This window comes from Orcinus orca, chromosome 3 (genome assembly GCF_937001465.1).
Source record: "Orcinus orca chromosome 3, mOrcOrc1.1, whole genome shotgun sequence".
In the NCBI taxonomy this organism is placed as follows: Eukaryota; Metazoa; Chordata; class Mammalia; order Artiodactyla; family Delphinidae; genus Orcinus; species Orcinus orca.
In genome coordinates this window covers 65540945-65560116 of record NC_064561.1, presented here as the reverse complement: position 1 = coordinate 65560116, position 19172 = coordinate 65540945, and the positions used below count along the sequence as shown (strand labels likewise).

The window sequence follows — 19172 nt, the reverse complement described above, 5'->3', positions numbered from 1 at the left end:
CCCGCTCACCACAACCCGCGCACAGCAACGAAGACCCAATGCAGCCAAAAATAAATAAATTAATTAAAAAGAACAACAAAAAAAGGGACAGACAGAAAGTCTTCCTACCCTCTCTCTCCCCTCAATTGTACCCTCTTTTGTTGAAGAAAACTATCTGAAGATTTGCTAGCCTGGCAAAAACTGAAAGGATCCTCCTACACAAGACCAGCATATCTAAATAGATACACTAGATAATTAAGAGTCTGTGTCTTTACACTAGAGGGGATGGTCTTCAGAAGACTACAGGACATTTGTCTTCTCAAAAATAAATCATATTCAAAGAAAGGAGAAAAAATCATAATCATCAATTCATTAGGTTGAATATACCTAGTCTAACTTCTGGGAAAAGATACTTTCTGCATAGAATAATCTACTTGACTTGGATGAAAATAAACTATATTCATTTCTTCCTAACATGTTAAATCACACTGCTTGTTAAGCATTAGTTTGGGGTAGATGGTTAACTGTATCAGGTTCAATTCTTTGTGAGAAATAGGCCACAGAATTGACTAATGGTCTACAATTCAGCTTTGTTCCAGAGTTGTTCTCCAATGCCAAATGTCTGTACGAGCTGTTTCAATTCCTTTCTGTATTGTGTAAGTTTGCTAGCTTCCTTACTTGGACATGAAATGGAAGCACTAATGCAATAATTCTATCCTCTATACAGTTTAAGTAGGAACAACAGATGCCATCATAATTGAAGCAGTTATAATACACAGAAGTTCTACCCCATAAGAATATCCCTGAATCACTGTCCTGTAGTTAATTGAAAAAATTACTCATTGCTAAACACAGAAAAAGTTTCAGTGCGTTATTTATATCTAACCAAAAGATGAGAATGTGCATGCTATGCTAATAATAATGATTTCTTTATCCCAGGCATGTCTCGAGCACAATTAAGAATCTGAGCTACACGATCAGGGGGCATTGTACCTTCGTAAGTTCAAATCAGCTCTTTCTGGTTATTAGTATGAAGTTGGACAAGCCTTTGGGTGTGCTATCTATAAAAAGAATAGTGGTCACTATTTACAAGGCATGGACATGTACCACTAATAGTCACTCCCTGTCAATCATTTTGATAAGACAATAAGACATCTTAGTTTGGAATTCCTGTGTCCTTTACCACTTGGTAAATTCCCTTTCTAACTAAAAAGAGAGAGCAGATGTCAGGAGAAGAGCCTTCGGGCCAGTTGGAATTTCTCAACATTGTTTTGTTTGCATTGTATTTATATTTTTATGGTAAAAATATTTCTGGTAGATGTGGTAGCCAGCCTCCAAGATGGCCCCCAGTGGTCTCTGTCTCCTGGTATTCACACTTAGATAGTCCCTTCCCAAACTATACCAGCACTGGTCTGTGTGACCAATAAAATACAGCACAAGTGACAAGTATATCACATCTGAGATTAAGTTATAAAGATATTATGTTCCCATATTTGTCACAGCTTCTCTTGTGGATCATTTGTTCCAGGGGAGGCCAGCTGCTATGTTGAGAGCAGCACTAGACGAGGCCCACATAATGAGGAACTGAAGCTTCCTGCGAAAAGCAATGTTAATGGGCTGGGAAGTGGATCCTCTAGCCCCACTCAAGCCTTCAGATGACTGCAGCTTCCACCAACAGTCTGAATGTAACTTCATGAGAGTCCCAGGACTACCCAGCTAATAAGCTGCTCCCAAATCCCTGACTCTCAGAAGCTGCGTGATATAATAAACATCTCTTGTTTTAAGCTACTCATTTTGGGGGTAATTTGTTACACGTCAATAGATAACTAATACAGTAGAGATAGTAAAGTTGTTTTAAAATAAAGTTATAAAGAAGAGTGATCCAAGAAAACTATTAGGTAGTAAATAGAACAGTGATGCTTAGACATGATCAAGATAATGAAAGTGGTACAGGAAATGGGCCACACAGCAAAGGGCATGTCCTAGGGTTTTCTGTAGTTTGTATACCCTATTGGAAGTATCCAAGTTTCAAATGTGAACTGTGACTGTCAGCTTGAGCATCTTTCTTTACTGCTCTCAAAAACAGTGTGGTATAATGCGAAGCGCACTTGGCAAAGGGCCAGGAAGCCCTTGGTCTGATTTGCAGCTCTGCTGCCTAGCTGTGTGATCTTAGTAATGTTTATTAACCTTTCCGAACCCCCTGTTTCTCCATCTGTAAAGTTGGAAAATTAGCACCTACCTTGCTGTGCTTCTGCAAGGGTTAAAGGCAGTTGTGTAGAAGGTTCTTAAAATAGTGCCTAGCACATTGTAAGCACTCAATAAACACTAGCTAGTAAATAATTCCCTTGTTATTGCTTTCATCTCAGTACTTAACTAGATTATAAACTGCCAGGAGATGTGATTTTTATCCTTTCAGGAAGTCAGTATAGCATTGAGATTAAGAGCCTGTTTGGAGACAGCTATGTTTGAATCCTAGCTCTGTCAAAATGTGTGAGCTTCAGTTTCCTAGTCTATCAAATATGGATCATAATAGCATCTAAGATCCCACAGAGCTGTTAATTAAGTGGTATGACATATAAAACATAGTGCTTGGTACATCATAAATGAAGGGTAGCTGATATCCATCTCCATTATGACCCACCAACAAAGATTATATGCAATTTGTGCAAAGGGAACATAAGAAAAAGGGACTCAGCGAAAAAAAAGATCATTCAGCTAGTATACATCTCAAGAAATGGAGCTACCCAAATTCTTCTCTGTATGCAAAAAAGCAACTCCTAGAATAATGAATAAAAAAATTCAAAATATCAATCCTCGATCTGGATTGTATGGATAATAAATAAGTAAAACTTTTGCAAATTTCCTAAAAATATTTAAATGTTTGGGTATTTACAATACTTTGCCAGTTTGGTGGACAACCTATAATATCTAGCAGGTGTTAAAAATGGAATGAATATAGTGTAATGAAAATCTATACAAGCTTCATCTTTGTAAGTGTTCTAGAAAGTGCTCCAAAATATGTATCTGGACTTAAAAACAGATTTCTATCATGTCTAGAAAGGAAAAGTAGAACTGCCATGAAGTTAGTTTAGCAAATGATTACAGAATTTTAGAGCTGGAAGTGACCCTGGAGAAAATTTAAGTCCAAATAAAGGATTTACTTAACACAGTTCACATTTTAACCTTTTCTTATTAATCATGTAATCTAGCTATCATATTTAACTGAAATACTTGTATGATATACATTTTGAAATAGTATAGCTAATATTCAATGAAATTTTACCTTAAAACAAGTATAAGAATTTAATTCTAAAGCAGAGATTAAGGCCAGAGGGCATGTGGCCTGCAGTGATGTCTTATTTGTAGTATGTTTAGCTTTTTTTTTCTTTTTTAAATTGCATTTGGATGCTTTTAGGTAGGGCATGCTTGCACTCTCTAACATAAATAACTGCCCTTCCTTGCCCAGTTGTATTATATTTGGCCAGAATGACCCACACTCAGTCCCTATAGGCATTGGAATTGGAATTTGTAGCCCTGTTTTAAGGAATGATTTTAGTTAAAATGAGGACAAATGAAAAAAATTTTTTTTTAATTCCTGTATTTCTCTTAAGGCTCCATTGTCTCATTCTGAATTTCACTTTCAGAATTAAAATTTGTCAATATTATTTTGATGTACAGAAATACTGTAATACTGTTATCACTGCATTTATATATACCATGGAAAGAACTAATCAGTGAAGAAAGTGCTGAATAAAGTAAGGACAAGAAGCAGCTTCTGTCTGTGGTAAATAACATCTACTTTGTTAGAGACATTGCATTAATTAGGGGTGGGCTTTACTTAATGACTCTACTCAGTAGTTGGATGATACCAAACTCGTTAAAGCCTGCATCCCTGTGCTCTCTGCGGGATAACACAAGTAATTTTATAGTTTGTTAATATATGAAAAGCAATCCAAACAAAAGAAAATGACTCATCTAACTCTTAAGGACATGCAAACTCAACTGAAGCCAGATAATAATCTTTCTCGTACTGTGAATGAATACGTTAATTTTTTAAAAATCTAATTATCTAATCAGAGCTTTAGGTAATCCATTCAGGCCACACTGCCTTCCAAATGCTTTACAAATAACCAAATTACAAAACAGTTTTTTCTAAGAGGATTCACTGGTCATATTAGAAAATTTTAGTGTGACTTCCAATAATTTGCTTATGGAATGAATTTTTCCTTCTGTAAGGAGCTGATGTGCAGGCTGAATCTGTAACAAGGGTAAAATTTACATGAATATAATACTTGTCAAGTGAAGTCACCTCCTCTAAAACACCTTCTTTCCTGACCTCCTCAGGCAGTTTGTCACTTGCTCCTCTGTATTATAATCTCTGTACCTTGTAACTGTTAAGTCATCTTTCACTTCCAAGTACACTGTGACCTCCCAGAGAGCAGGGATCAGGTCTTACACCACATTTATATCACAAAGCACAGGCCTGGCTTATTGGAAAACAAAACAAAACACTTTTCCCCCTCACAGTTCTCATTATCACTCATTTTTGCCAGACTGGAATAGTTGGTGGCTTTAAAACCAGCTGATTCATGGGAATTAAAGCCCATAATACTAACACAATGAGCACTAGTTACTGCTGAAACCTAACACCATCATTTCACATGATAGCACTTTCTTAGTTATCTTCTGTTCTCTGACCATACTCCCTCCCTTCAGTTTATAGTTTTCTATTTTATTCTAGTTTGTTTTTTAAAGTATCTCTTCCCCACTAGAGCACTTAGGAGCTACCCTCCTCCCCCTGCTTTTACTGACTTCTAGCCTTAATGGGCTTTGCATATAATAGAAATTTCAGAATCCACTCTGAGAAATAGGAACCAGAGAAATAATAAAACTCTTCAAAACACACACTACCTTCCACTGCTCTTTTGAAGAATACTTTACAGCTTCCACAAGTTAAGACCCCATAATGACATCCCGAAGCTTCATCAGAGCACACTAGGCAGAGTTTGGGAGGTGGTCCCGTTGCTGCTGAGGAGCTGGATGGAGGAGAGCTTACATCTGGTCTCATTCCAGGGCTAAAAAAGGAAGAAAGCAGTGTGACGATTTAACTGTCATGACTGTCACAGAAGTATCAAAATACAGTTCTCTTACCTTCTCACTCCACAGTGAGCATGTTCACACTGAACTCTGGCTTCAAGTACTAGCAAGCATTAAAATATCCTACCTAGATATAGTCAAATAACGTTTTATTCTTCTATACAAAATTAAGAGTGAGGTAATTTCTTTTTAAGTATTCCCTGGGAGCTCCCTGGGGTCTGGTGGTTAGGATTTGGTACTTTCACTGCCGTAGTCCAGGTTCAATCTTTGGTCGGGGAACTGAAATCCCAGAAGCCATGGGGCGTGGCAAAAAAAAAAAAAAAAAAGTATCCCTTAAAAAGAATGGACTTAGATATTATAATTTTTAGTTGCTTGGGAGTTGTTTATAATCACCTTTACTAAAGTATCATTTACATACAATAACATTAACCATTTATAAGTGTACAATTGATGAGTTTTGTTACATGGATAATTGTGTAACTACCACCATGATCAAGAGATATAGTATATATTCCATCAACCGCCAAAGATTCCTTAGGACATCATTTTTTTTCCTCTAATTTTGAGATATTGTACAGGGATCTTTCTAATTTCATTCAAGTCTCATTACAATTCTACCCATTCCTCTGCTTGAGTTAAAATTTCTTACAGTATACACATCATTTGTTCTATTGTGCTTCACTTTATTGCACTTAACAGATGCTGCAAAATTGTCAGATGGTTAGTATTTTTTAGCAACAAAGTATTTTTTTTTGAATTTTATTTTATTTTTTATACAGCACGTTCTTATTAGTTATCTATTTTATCCATATTAGTGTATACATGTCAATCCCAATCTCCCAGTTCATCACACCACCACCCCCACCACTTTCCCCCCTTGGTGCCCATAGGTTTGTTCTCTACATCTGTGTCTCTATTTCAGCCCTGCAAACCGGTTCATCTGTACCATTTTTCTAGGTTCCACATATATGCATTAATATACGATATTTTTCTCTTTCTGACTTAGTTCACTCTGTATGACAGTCTCTAGATCCATCCACATCTCTACAAATGACCCAATTTTGTTCCTTTTTATGGCTGAGTAATATTCCATTGTATACATGTACCACATCTTCTTTATCCATTCGTCTGTCGATGGGCATTTAGGTTGCTTCCGTGACCTGGCTATTGTAAATGGTGCTGCAATGAACACTGGGGTGCATGTGTCTTTCTGAATTATGGTTTTCTCTGGGTATATGCCCAACAAAGTATTTTAAAATTAAGGTATATACATTGTTTTTCAGACACACTGCACACTTAACAGACTATAGTATAGTGTAAACATAACTTTTATATGCACTGGAAAGTGACTTGCTTTATTGCAACATTGTCTTTCTTGCTGTGGTCTGGAACCAAACCAGCAGTATCTCTGAGGTATGACTGTATTAAAGTTTGGTCCAGCATCTCTCATTCCCAATGTCATCCTAGCTGAAATGACAGTTTTTTATGACTTAGAAGAGAATGGTGCAGAAACATTACCTCCTACAACTTTCTAGTCTGGCTTGCAGCAAGTAAGACTTTTTTCCAGCACTGGGCTTTCAACAGTAAGGACTATGCTGCCCTCCCCACTCTGTGTACATATGCCCTGGAGAAAAAGATGGAAAATGGGAATCTGCTTCTCCTGCTAGGTCTTGTTTTCATTTTGTAGATTTCTCACCACAAAAGATAAATATTCCTTTTCTAACTTGTTGTTTTGAGAATTTTCAAACACTCAAAAGTTGAAAGTATTGTGCAATGGATGTATAGTCTTTACTTATACTCACCAATTCTCAACATTTTGCCACATTTGCTTATAAAGATATATTTTTATAAACCAACGAAACAGTGATCCCTTTAATGCTAGAGGAAAGATTAACTATAAAACCTTCATTATAGATGATACAGTGGTTTGCAATGTTGTATATTTCTAAGGAATGTTCATCTTACATGCTAACTTTAGAACCCAAACTGTATTGTGTACTGTATAACTCAAAAGAGTTCCTAACCTTTCTAACCTTGTGTAACTAAAAAGAGTCCCTGGGGGCTTCCCTGGTGGCGCAGTGGTTGAGAGTCTGCCTGCCGATGCAGGGGACACGGGTTCGTGCCCCGGTCCGGGAAGATCCCACATGCCGCGGAGCGGCTGGGCCCGTGAGCCATGGCCGCTGAGCCTGCGCGTCCGGAGCCTGTGCTCCGCAACGGGAGAGGCCACAACAGTGAGGGGCCCACGTACCGTAAAAACAAAAAAAAAAAAACAAAAACAAAACAAACAAAAAGAGTCCCTGAAAATAGTTTCTAGAGACTGCTAATTCCTTCTCTGGTCATGTGTTCTTCAAACATACGGATGGTAGCAATCTGTTGATTTTGGAACTTTACACATTAAAAGTGTATTGTTCATCACCTATATAAGAAATCTCTCCCTGAGATTTTCTTTATCTGCCTATTCTCTAAAAGAGATGGCATTTAGGGATAAATTATTCATAAATAATAAATTATTATTAAATCTCAATTACAAATATGCTTAAACTAAATCACAGAGCAAACTGACTTAAGAAATTGTTTGGGTAATTAACATGGTTAGAAATTATATTTATTAAGTAACATTTTTTTGTTATTCTATTTTTGGAATAAAAGTTAAAAGTTGGACTTCCCTGCTGGCATAGTGGTTAAGCATCTGCCTGCCAATGCAGGGGACACGGGTTTGAGCCCTGGTCCAGGAAGATCCCACATGCCATGAAGCAACTAAGCCCGTGCGCCACAACTACTGAGCCTGTGTTCTAGAGCCCGTGAACCACAACTACTGAAGCCTGCGCGCCTAGAGCCCGTGCTCTGCAACGAGAAGGCACCGCAATGAGAAGCCCGTGCACCGCAACGAAGAATAGCCCCCACCCAGCAACGAAGACCCAACGCAGCCAAACATTTTAAATAAATATTTAAAAAGTTAAAGTTAATTGTAGAATGACAATTTGTTTTGTAAATGTCACTTTAAATAATTAGGTCGATAAACTCCAAAGCTCCCCCTGAATTCTGTCCTCAAACGAAGCTAGCCAACCCTATGTTTATCTAGAGGCTTAGCGACTGACAGCATTCCCACCACTCCAGTTCTGGGAATAGGCCCCAGGGTTTCATATTGTTCTCTGAACACTGTCAAGGAGAATTTCTGGATGCTTCTGCATCACAAGGCATTGATCCCCTGCTAGATTTGGGAGAGTGTACTGAGTGCATATTGAAAGCCTACAATGGAAGAGAATAACCTGAAATGACTCTGCTGTAGGTCTGGCACGAACCATCCTTGATTAATGGAAACTTGTGACTAATGTAGCAGAGCTGCTCTGGGCCAGAGTTTTACAGAGAAGTAGGAAGGTCTTGGAGTGAGTGAACAGAGCAATGTGTTAGGGAAGCAAAAAATTCCTTGGCTTCTGTTCTGAAGATGCTCCTATTCCTGCTCAGCCAATCTCTGTCATCTGACATCTATTTTTAGGGACCATCCAGTTGTTTGTATATTTAGTTTATGGAAAATAAGTGCAATATTTATTGATTTGAAAGGTTAACTCTACAATGTTTCCTCAACTAATTTTATATATATATACACACACACACACACTCACACAGAAATACATATTAAAAATGTTTAAACAGTACTTTGGTAGTATTTTATAGTATTAAAACACTTTCATGAATAGAATCTCATCTGTCCTCTCAACAACCCTGTGAAAAGGATGCCATCACCTCTAGATGAGGTCACGCAGTTGCTGGAGGTTGATCAGGGAGCCTGTTTGTGGTCAAATTGACATGTTTCAGATCCCAGTTCTACCATTTCAAAGCTTATGTGACCTTGGATAGGTATCTACTACTTTGAACCTCTGTTTTCTCACAAGTAAACTCGAAGGACATCACCTGTGTGTGTGTTGTGAAAACAAGAGAACACACAGGAAGTCTAGCACATAGTTCCTCCCTCCCTCCAGCAGGTACCTGATAAATGTTCATTCTTTTCTCTTTCAGGAAAACAAGATTTTATGAGAAAGCCTGATATAAGTATTATGTAAGTAGTATTAAGTCTAAAATCTAGGACAGTATTCCCAAATTCTCAGTTATAATTAGAGCACATGCAAAACACGTTCAGGCCACTCAACTGTGAGCTAGAGATGGCAAACAAAAGAGAAAGTTAAAACTAAATGAACAGGGCTTCCCTGGTGGCACAGTGGTTGAGTCCTCCTGCCAATGCAGGGGACACAGGTTTGAGCCCTGGTCCGAGAAGATCTCACAAGCCGCGGAGCAACTAAGCCCACACGCCACAACTGCTGAGCCTGCACTCTAGAGCCCGTGAGCCACAACTACTGAAGCCCATGCACCTAGAGCCCGTGCTCTGCAACAAGAGAAGCCACCGCAATGAGAAGCCTGTGCACTGCAATGAAAAGTAGCCCCTGCTCGCCGCAACTAGAGATAGCCCGCGCGCAGCAATGAAGACCCAATGCAGACATAAAAAAAAGAAAAAGAAAAAAAAAAACTACATGAACAAATGGACTGATCAAACTGCAACTAAGAATCTGGAATTTAAGTCAGGCCTTCGGCATCCCTTCTGGCAGTCATTCTAGGCTACATCAGATAAAAACTAAATACATGGAAAGCTGCTAAGTGTACCACTGACATCAATGAAAAAAAATCAGTTTTTGTCACACAAATATGAGCACTATGATGGCCTACAGTAAACCCCATTGGGAGAAATGAAAGAACACAAAATGTTATTCAATTGCAACTGTGACCCTATGATACTGCTAAAAGGGCGGGGTTGGTTCAACAAAATGGTTAGAACTCAAAGGAAAACCATACAGAATCATCATCTTTTAATAAAGACACGTGACAACAAGAAAGAAAAAGCACACCATAATAAGACTGCATATTACACGCCCCCCCCCTTTTTTTTTTGGCGGTACACGGGCCTCTCACTGTTGTGGCCTCTCCCGTTGCGGAGCACAGGCTCTGGACGCGCAGGCTCAGCGGCCATGGCTCACGGGCCCAGCCGCCCCGCGGCATGTGGGATCTTCCCGGACCGGGGCACGAACCCGTGTCCCCTGCATCGGCGGGCGGACTCTCAACCATTGCGCCACCAGGGAAGCCCTACACCCGCTTTTGAACAGAAAAGCTGAATTGTCCCGGTCTTTTGCTCAGTGTGTGTTTACAGCTGTGTCAAACAAACATTCTGGAGATGCTAAGAGGTTCTATTATGAACTGACTGTATCCAGAGAACTTTCTTTTAAGTGAAGAGTGGAAATAACAAAATGTGTTGTTTCAGGTGAATACTTGAATGCTGTCTCCCACTCAAAATGGAAAGAGTGCTGGACATCAAGTTATTCCTGAGGCTACTGAGTTTACATTAGAGAGAGAAAAGATACGTATAAAGCAGGTTTTTCTATTTAATTTTCTTGCAAGAAAGGCAGTTGATGAAAGGAGGATCACGGATGGATGGAAGTTACACACACCTTAAGAAACATGTAAAACGTGCAGGTAAATTACACCCTTTCAGCACGATTCCTGGTATCTGTATGCCAGGCACTGTGAGGATACAGAGGTCATATCATACATGAAAATGTGTTACTGAAATGACAGTGGACCTAGAAACTTTGATCTAGGTAGGAGTAGCAGAATATTTTTGGCTGCTTCAGTGTCATGGTAGTACTACTAAGAAGTGATTCAGCTATATATATAGACAAATCTGGACTTACATCCTAGCTCCAGTGCTTTAACAACTGTGTGACAGTGGCTAGCTGATAAACCCTTGACTCTTTTTCCTTATTAGTACCATTTTAGGACCTTCTGTGTAGATTATATATTTGAGTTACATAAAGTAGTGGCACACGCTCGGTGATCATCAAACAATATGTTTCTCCTTAACCCTCAGGCATTAACTCCTTTTTTCTCCCTTCCCCCAACTTCTCCTTCCTTTCTGGAGGATCCCAAGGAATGAGAAGTGCTTTGAAGAACGTTCTCTGTGAGACAGGGGAAGGTTAATGGTCCTCCAGAAACTTAAGTTCAGGTAATTGTAGATATTCTTTCTTGATTCTGCACCCAAAATCGACAGTTTAGTTTCGTAAACGTTAGTGTTGCAATGAGGAATCTAAAACCCTATCAGTGCACTTTTTTGTACCTGTGTTACATTAAAATCCACTGGTCTGTCTTGTACTTTGAATGGATCTTTTACCCATGCATGATTTTGAACTATCATGCATTAGTCATTTGGAAAATACTGGCTCACTAAGTTATGCAGATCTTCCAAATGTTGACACAGTTCATTATACAATGTAAGAGTTGTATTTGTCAAGCTCACAGTGGCAGATACAAGGTTTCCAAAATTCTGCATTTTGTTTGGGAAACTCTAATTTTTATTGATTGGCAACAAGTACTGTCACTTGTCTTCCTTGAAGTGATAAGCTCACTTCAGTCATTTCTGAGAAAACATTTGCCAAATTCCCAAGGCTGAAAACCCGTAGTTTATCCATTCTATACCATGAAAAAAGTAGTTTGTTCAACTCTCAACTTAAAGAAAAGCACATGTAAGACTGAGACAACCATCAAATACCATATGCAGCGTAAGTGCTTTACACAAAATGGATATTAAGAAGACACATATGTTAAAGGGTGGAGATTTAAGTGAATTAGTATATTGCTTCCTCAAAGGTATCTTTAAGTGGAACTGGCTTGCTTGCTGCTTTAACTGTGAGTATACTGCAGTTAAATACAGTGACTACTGTACCCTAAGACACCAGCAGTTTTACTCATCATTGGTTTTGGTACCATCAGTGCAAATGTCAACAGAGTGAAAAATGCAAATAAAGACTCTGTATTATGAAAATAGTTTTGAAAGGAATGGGGACTCCCAGGGGTCCACAGATCACATGTTGAGAACTGCTGTTAAAGAGGACAGTGAGGACTTTAAGTCAGACATGCTAGAATTCATAACCTAACTGCAGTGTCGTAGCTTCGTGACCTTTTAATGTCTCTAAATCTCAATTGCCTTATTTCTAAATGGGGACTGTAATGTACTTGGCGAAATGATACAGTATTGCTTACTAAGTGAGAGGCTTTCCCCCACGGAGGAAGGAAGAGAGACGATAAACTACGATAAACCCAAATGGTGTGGTTGGCTTAGCCTTCAATTTAAGTGAATTTAATCAACAATTTTTCAATGAAATGCAAGAAATTCATTTTGGAAAAAAGCAAAACTGATATTATCTCAGACAGCAAATATTAACGTGGGAAAAAATCCTGGAAATAAAGCTGCTACAACTCGATTAATTTTTACCAACTACAAATGGAATAGGTATATTCTCACTGGCTTACCAGTTTTTGTCCTAACACCATAAAGCAGTGGTTCTCAATCGGGAGCAGTTTTACTCCCCAGGGGACATCTGGCTACCTCTGGAGACATTTTTGGTTGTCACAACTCGGGAAATGCCACTGGTATCTAGTGAGAAGAGGCTAGGGTGCTGCTAAGCCTCCCACAATGCACAGCAGACAGTCTTCCACAACAAATAATTATCCAGCTTCCATGTCAACAGTGCTGAGGTTAAGAAATCCTTGCTATAAATCTTTAAGCAACATAAAGTGAGGGGAAAAAAAAAAAGAAAATTCAACAAGGACCAGAAACTTATTGTAAGACCTTCTAAACTATCTTTTAAAATGGAGCAACTGCCCTACTGAGGTAGCTGTAAATATTCTTTGATTCAAGACAAGTCCAAAAAGAGATTCAAAACAGAGCTGAGGCCAGGGACTATACAAGTTTAGTGATTAGTTTGAGTTAGTAATTTGCTTTTATTTTTCCCTCTAGCACTAGCACTAAGAGGTGATTTTTACACATTAAAGTCACCTGCACTTTTCTTATCTTTGTTCATTAGGAAAAATGTAAATACTCAGCTGCACACACCAGGTGATTATATTTTCTGACTGCCCATTTATCCCTGCATTAGCTAAAGGATTACTGATTTGTTTGATAATAAGCTATGGAATAGTTTTCAAATCAAATAGAAAAATACTCTGGGGGAAGGCTTTCACAATATTTCTGTTAAATGGTTTTAGCAGAGTGCATTTTATCTTATTTAGCAAGCCAAAAAAAAAAAAAAGAAGACTGATTAATCTCTTTGCTTTGCATTTGTTGAGAGAGGTTTCTATTGGTTTTAACTTTAGGTGCCTACTAAGACAGTTTCCTCAAACTATGCATCATTTATACTCACTTATCTTAGGGAGGAGGTTAGAGCAACAAAGCCTGTACTGTAAAGCTGTACTGTAGTGTCCAGGAACATTTTCAGTAAAGGATGACTGTTGGAGGAGATGTCTTTTTTTAGATCTCTGAGACACCAATGGCCTGTCATTTAACATCTCTGCACTTAGTTTCCCTGTCTGTAAAATGAAGGAGTTGAATCAATAAACTCCAAAGAAGCTGTCACTATTTCCCAAGGTAGGGGTAGGAAGTAGGCAAGAATATACTTGGGTCTGTGAAAGACTTCTTTGGACCTGTATTTTTATTTATATGAAGAGAGAATATGGTCACCCTATCTATATGCTCCTTTCTTAAAGTCTAATCTAACGTGTTTTCCTCTGTGTTTCTTTCTCTCTGGAAGGATCAGTCCTCAGTCTAGTGACTGTGCTGGGTAACTTAGTTCCTAAGAGATGAAATCTTGTTTCATGTTTTCAGTTCCATTTGCTCAGGCCTGAACTGAGGGACATGAGTTTCAATGAAAGGAGGAGTAATGATGTTCTAGTAACAGAACACTAAGACCAAGAGTAAGTAGCAAGCACAGTGAGGAAAAAACTTTTTTCATTACATGGTTATTTCTAGAATGAAGACCTGATTTTGTTCTATCTGATGCTTTCTTGCTTCTTAAGAGCACACAAGAATAACTATGATTTAGTACGTGCAGAATTATGAATGTGACATCTTCAAATAAGGCAAGAACAAAATTTTTGAGCTTGAATCTCACTTGTGATTAATTTTTAAGAATGTCCTTTCATGACTTGTTTTTTCTCATATACCAATGTATTTGTAGTTTTACTTGGGTTTTATTTTTAGGGAGTGGGGTGGTAATACCTTGTCTTCCTACAGTGCTACTCAGTAGGTAACTTAGGAGTCAAGTCCCATAGCTGAATGCTGTGGTTATTATAATTATTTGTAATTCCATTATAAGCTTTAATTGGGGCTGGTACCTGCATCTTTTGTATTTTGTACATTCAGTTATTTGGACTTCGGGAGTCCTCTTTGGTTTTAGTCATGTGTGTCTACTTTGTAGATTTCACCAACTGTGGTCTGTTTTGGGTTTGTACTTTAATTTAGAATAGTGTTAAGTTGATGGTTTGTATTTTATTTCATTTTACATTAGTTTGAAGGAAATTATTTAATTTTTGGATTCTGGAATTTTGATCATTTACTGTAATTTGTAATATAACTGCTGTGAAATGCTTGACAAGAAAAAAACGCTATGCATTTCCACCTCAACTACAACCACCACATATTTCTAAATATCTTACTCTGTTCTCAGAGAGACCTGACTTCCTCTCACTATACTTAGTAACCCTTAGTACTTAGTTGCCAATTCCAACCCTTTTCCACATCCTATTTATTATTCCCTATGATGTACCTTTCCCTTTCTGTCCACTCTGCCTCCATCTTAATGCATGTCTTCCCTCACCTCCTGCCTTAACCACTGCACTGGTTTATACTAAGTAGTCCTCCTGGCTCTGGCTGCTTCCCTTTCCATTATGTCCCCTACAACGCTAAAACTCATTTTTCTCATCATAATTAAAAATCTCCGAGGCTCTTCCGTGTAATAAGCAGTACAAGCCCAACATGGTCCACAATCTGGTTCCTCTTTCTTTCTCCAATTATATGTCTTCCCACTCCTCTACATGAACCATTTGGTTTCTTTATCACCTTAGGGATCCTATATTCCACAAATATTTATTTTTTATTTAATATTTCTTTTATTTATTTATTTGGCTGCGCCGGGTCTTAGTTGTGGCACATGGGATCCTCCTCATCACGTGCGGGATCTTTTTTAGTTGCGGCATGAGGGATCTAGTTCCCTGACCACAGATCAAACCCAGGGCCCCTGCATTGGGAGCGCAGAGTTCCATCCACTGGACCACCAGGGAAGTCCCTCTACAAGTATTTATGAAGGGACTACTAAGTGCCTCATTTCCCTCAAAGCTTGTCCTAAGATATCTTCTTCCAGCCTGGAGTGTCTGCCGTGGCCTTTCTGATCCAAGACAACCTCTAGACTCCCTTAAACACTGCCATGTAGCACTTTACACATGGTATCTTTTGATTTATATTTCCATCAATAATTCCTTTCAGGTAGGGTCCATGTCTTAGGCCTCTTATATCACCAGCATCTTGTTACAGTGTCCAGTATATGTTATTTTATTTAGCTTACTTATATGTTACATCTTTTTATATTCTGCAAAAGAATTTGAGGCAGCTAACATGTTAACTGTATTATGGGTACAATCTCATAAACAGCTATCACCTCACTACTACTAGGAGCCACTCTGCAAGCTCTTTCTTTCTTTATATACATTATCCCCTTTAATCCTCTCCACAAACGTACGAGGTGGGTACTGTTTTCAGTGTTTTACAGATGAGGAAGCAGATTTAGAGAAGCTGACTTGCCTACAGTGACACGGTAACTAGCGAAGTCAGGATTCAAATGCCTAGCTTTCTGACACCAAAATCAGCGTTCTTAACCAGTATTCCACCTCCCTCACTACAATCAAGTGGCAAAACTGAGAAGATGAGGTGGATCTAGGTCTTCAAATTGAGGGATGAACTGCCTTCTACTTTGAGGGCTGTGGTTTGATGTCTCAGTGATATACAGCAAAAGGAAGCAAATTCCCTGTGCCTGCTTCCAAACATGATCTGCAAAAGATTTCTGGCCAAATAAGGATTGCCAGAGCAGGTCAAATAGGTAAAAACAATTGCCTTATAATTGTGCGACAGTCTGTGTATCATTTGAAAATTTAGTCACACTAATGTATATCTCATACTGTACAATTAGCACAATTCCTACTAAGATGTTTATAAAATCAAACAAAATGCAGAACAGCTGTGTCTACATTCATTTTTATTTTAGTATAAAGGAAAGAACAAAACCCTCAAAACCAACCTGAACTTGGTCTAAAGCCACATACTCCCACCTTCAGTCAAAAGCCAAGACTTGATTCTAAATTAGATTCTTAAATTAGTATGAGAACTTCCTTACTGATATGCATTTCCCTCAGGTTTTGATGATGATGCTCTCACTTCACACCCTGATTCTTAGATATCCACTGAAACAATTTAAAGGAATAATTTAAAGTATTTATATACAGTGAGAACATTGGTGAACTTGTCCCTAGAAGAGGAAGGAAGAAAGGAATAAGAAATTAGTCTCTGCAATGATGTAAAGGTTACTTATTCCTTTCTTCCTTCCTCTTCTAGGGACATCTGCAATGCAGGCAGTTAGATGAAAAATTTAAGACTGGGAAGGTTTTCAGGTAGGTGGAACAAAACACTCCCATCATAGTAATAATCGTATTGGACACCAGTTGGTTGACTTTTAGTTCTACAAACCAAGATCCATGGCTAAGGACTTTAATAAATGTATTATCTCAAATAATCCTTACCACTAGTCCATTTTACAAATGAGAATACAGAAATTAAGCCAGGTGTTTGGCCAAAGTCGCATTAGCACAATCTGGATTTGAATTCAGCACTGTCTGATTCCAAAATCCAGGCTCCTTACCCTCATCACCGTGTTATCTGGCAGGGACCCGCAGGGTAATATCTGTTCAGCTTGACAGAGTTTTTAAAAGAGTGTGTGAGTCATCAAGTAGATAGTCCTGAGGTAAAGGTAAACATCAAAAATAATTTCTGTTTTTCCTTCTTCTGACTATCCTTGTTATCACAATGAAGTAGAAATTATCTATAATTAAAAAGATACAAAAGTATCTTAGTCACTTCCATTTTTCCTTTAGATTCTTGTTATACTGACTTAAGTCTTAAATTAGCATATTCACATTCTACATTATTAAGACAATGTCACACGAGCCATTAAATTATGAGTTAATAACACAGAGACCTCGTATCAAAAATACAAAAATAGAAATAGAAGTGTTTTGCATATTCAAAACACCATTTTTGCCCTTAGAGGAGCTTTGAAGCAGTTATGCCTGACTACCATATTAGACCTTAGAATTTTTTGAAATGCATTTACTTTTTATGAAATATACTGCTCCACCAAAGTATCCAGCTGGGGATATACAATGATGTGAATAATTTCTGTATTAGTTTGAAAAATTCATAACACTTAATAGGATACAGCCTTAACTAGAAAGGAGCTGTCTAGCCACACTACCAGTTTTATAGATGGAAGATTTACATCTATTGACTAGAAGAAAATCATGGACATAAATTAACATGTCCACTGATGTCAAGAAGACTGATAGAGCCAAAAAACAACAACAACAACAACATTGTAGTTATTTAATTTAAAAAAGGTGCTAGGGTAGTAGAATTATATATTCAACTGGACTATATAATAACATCTACCATTTAGCACTTCTTACGTCTTAGGCACCTGATATACTCTGTAATCCTCATTAATATCCTGAAAGCAGATGTTACTAATCCCATTGTATAGAAGCATAAATTGAAACTCAGAACTTAGAAATTAAAGCTCAACTAGTTAGAGAACTAGTCCCAGGACCCTTTATACAAAATCAATACACAGAAATCTGCTGCATTTCTATACACTAACAATGAAAGATCAGAAAGAGAAATTCAAGAAACTATCCCATTTACCATCACATCGAAAAGAATAAAATACCTCGGAATAAAACCTACCTAAGAAGGCAAAAGCCCCATACTTGGAAAACCATAATACACTGATGAAAGAAATCAAAGATGACACAGACGGAGATACACCATGGTCTTAACCTGGACGAATTAATATTGTCAAAATGACTATACTACCCAAGGCAATCTACAGATTCAGTACAATCCCTATCAAATTACCAATGGCATTTTTCACAGAACTAGAACCAAAAAAACCTTAAAAATTTGTGTGGAGACACGAAAGACCCTGAATAGCCAAAGCAATCTAGAGAAAGAAAAACAGAGCTGGAGGAATCAGGCACCCTGACTTCAGACTATACTACAAAGCGACAGTCACCAAAACAGTATGGTACTGGCACAAAAACAGAAATATAGATCAATGGTACAAGATAGAAAGCCCAGAAATAAACCCACGCACCTATGGTCAATCGATCTACGACAAAGGAGGCAAGACTATACAATGGAGAAAAGACAGTCTTTTCAATAAGTGGTGCTGGGAAAACTGGACAGCTACATGTAAAAGATTGAAACTAGAACACTCTTTAACACCATATGCAAAAATAAACTCAAAATGGATTAAAGACCTAAATGTAAGACTGGATACTGTAAAACTCTTAGAGGGAAACATAGGCAGAACAGTCTTTGACATAAATTGCACCAAGATGTTTTTCGATCCATTTCCTAGAGTAATGGAAATAACAAAAACAAACAAATGGGCCCTAATTAAAATCAAAAGCTTTTGCACAGCCATAAACAAAATGAAAAGACAACCCACAGAATGAGAGAAGATATTTGAAAATGATGTGACCGACATGGGATTAATTTCCAAAATTTACAAACAGCTCATGAGGCTCAATATCAAAAAACCAAACATTCCAATCGAAAAATGGGTAGAAGACCTAAATACACATTTCTCCAAAGAAGACATACAGATGGCCAAGAGGCACATGAAAAGATGTTCAACATCATTAATTATTAGAGAAATGCAAATCAAAACTACAATGAGGTATCACCTCACACCAGTCAAAATGGCTATCATCAAAAAGTCCACAAACAATAAATGCTGAAGAGGGTGTGGAGAGAAGGGATCCCTCCTACAATGTTGGTGGGAAAGTAAACTGGTGCAGCCACTATGGAGAACAGTGTGGAAGTTCCTTAAAAAACTAAAAATAGAGCTACCATATGAACCTGCAATCCCACTCCTGGGCATATATCCAGA

General features: G+C 38.0%; 1 protein-coding gene and 1 long non-coding RNA gene across 13 annotated transcripts in view; one reads left to right on the top strand and one right to left on the bottom strand.

Moving 5' to 3' along the window:
- The window catches only part of LOC125964016 (uncharacterized), a 50909-nt gene extending 49034 nt beyond the window's left edge, over positions 1–1875 (top strand). The window contains exons 2-3 of the long non-coding RNA XR_007476509.1: positions 919–976; positions 1508–1875. This is a non-coding gene — a long non-coding RNA (uncharacterized LOC125964016). The remainder of the gene's footprint in view (positions 1–918; positions 977–1507) is intronic.
- NR3C1 (nuclear receptor subfamily 3 group C member 1) overlaps positions 1–19172 on the bottom strand; it is a 132249-nt gene that overhangs the window by 28451 nt on the left and 84626 nt on the right. For 10 of the 12 annotated variants that reach the window (XR_004477115.2, XR_004477114.2, XM_033406537.2 and 7 more), the window contains exon 3: positions 4888–5054. Coding sequence is in view for 10 of the 12 variants with exons in the window: in XM_033406537.2 (XP_033262428.1) it covers positions 4888–5054 (167 nt within the window). In the remaining 2 variants the exon portion in view is untranslated. The remainder of the gene's footprint in view (positions 1–4887; positions 5055–19172) is intronic. The other 2 variants (XM_004280217.2, XM_004280216.4) reach the window with 1 other exon arrangement.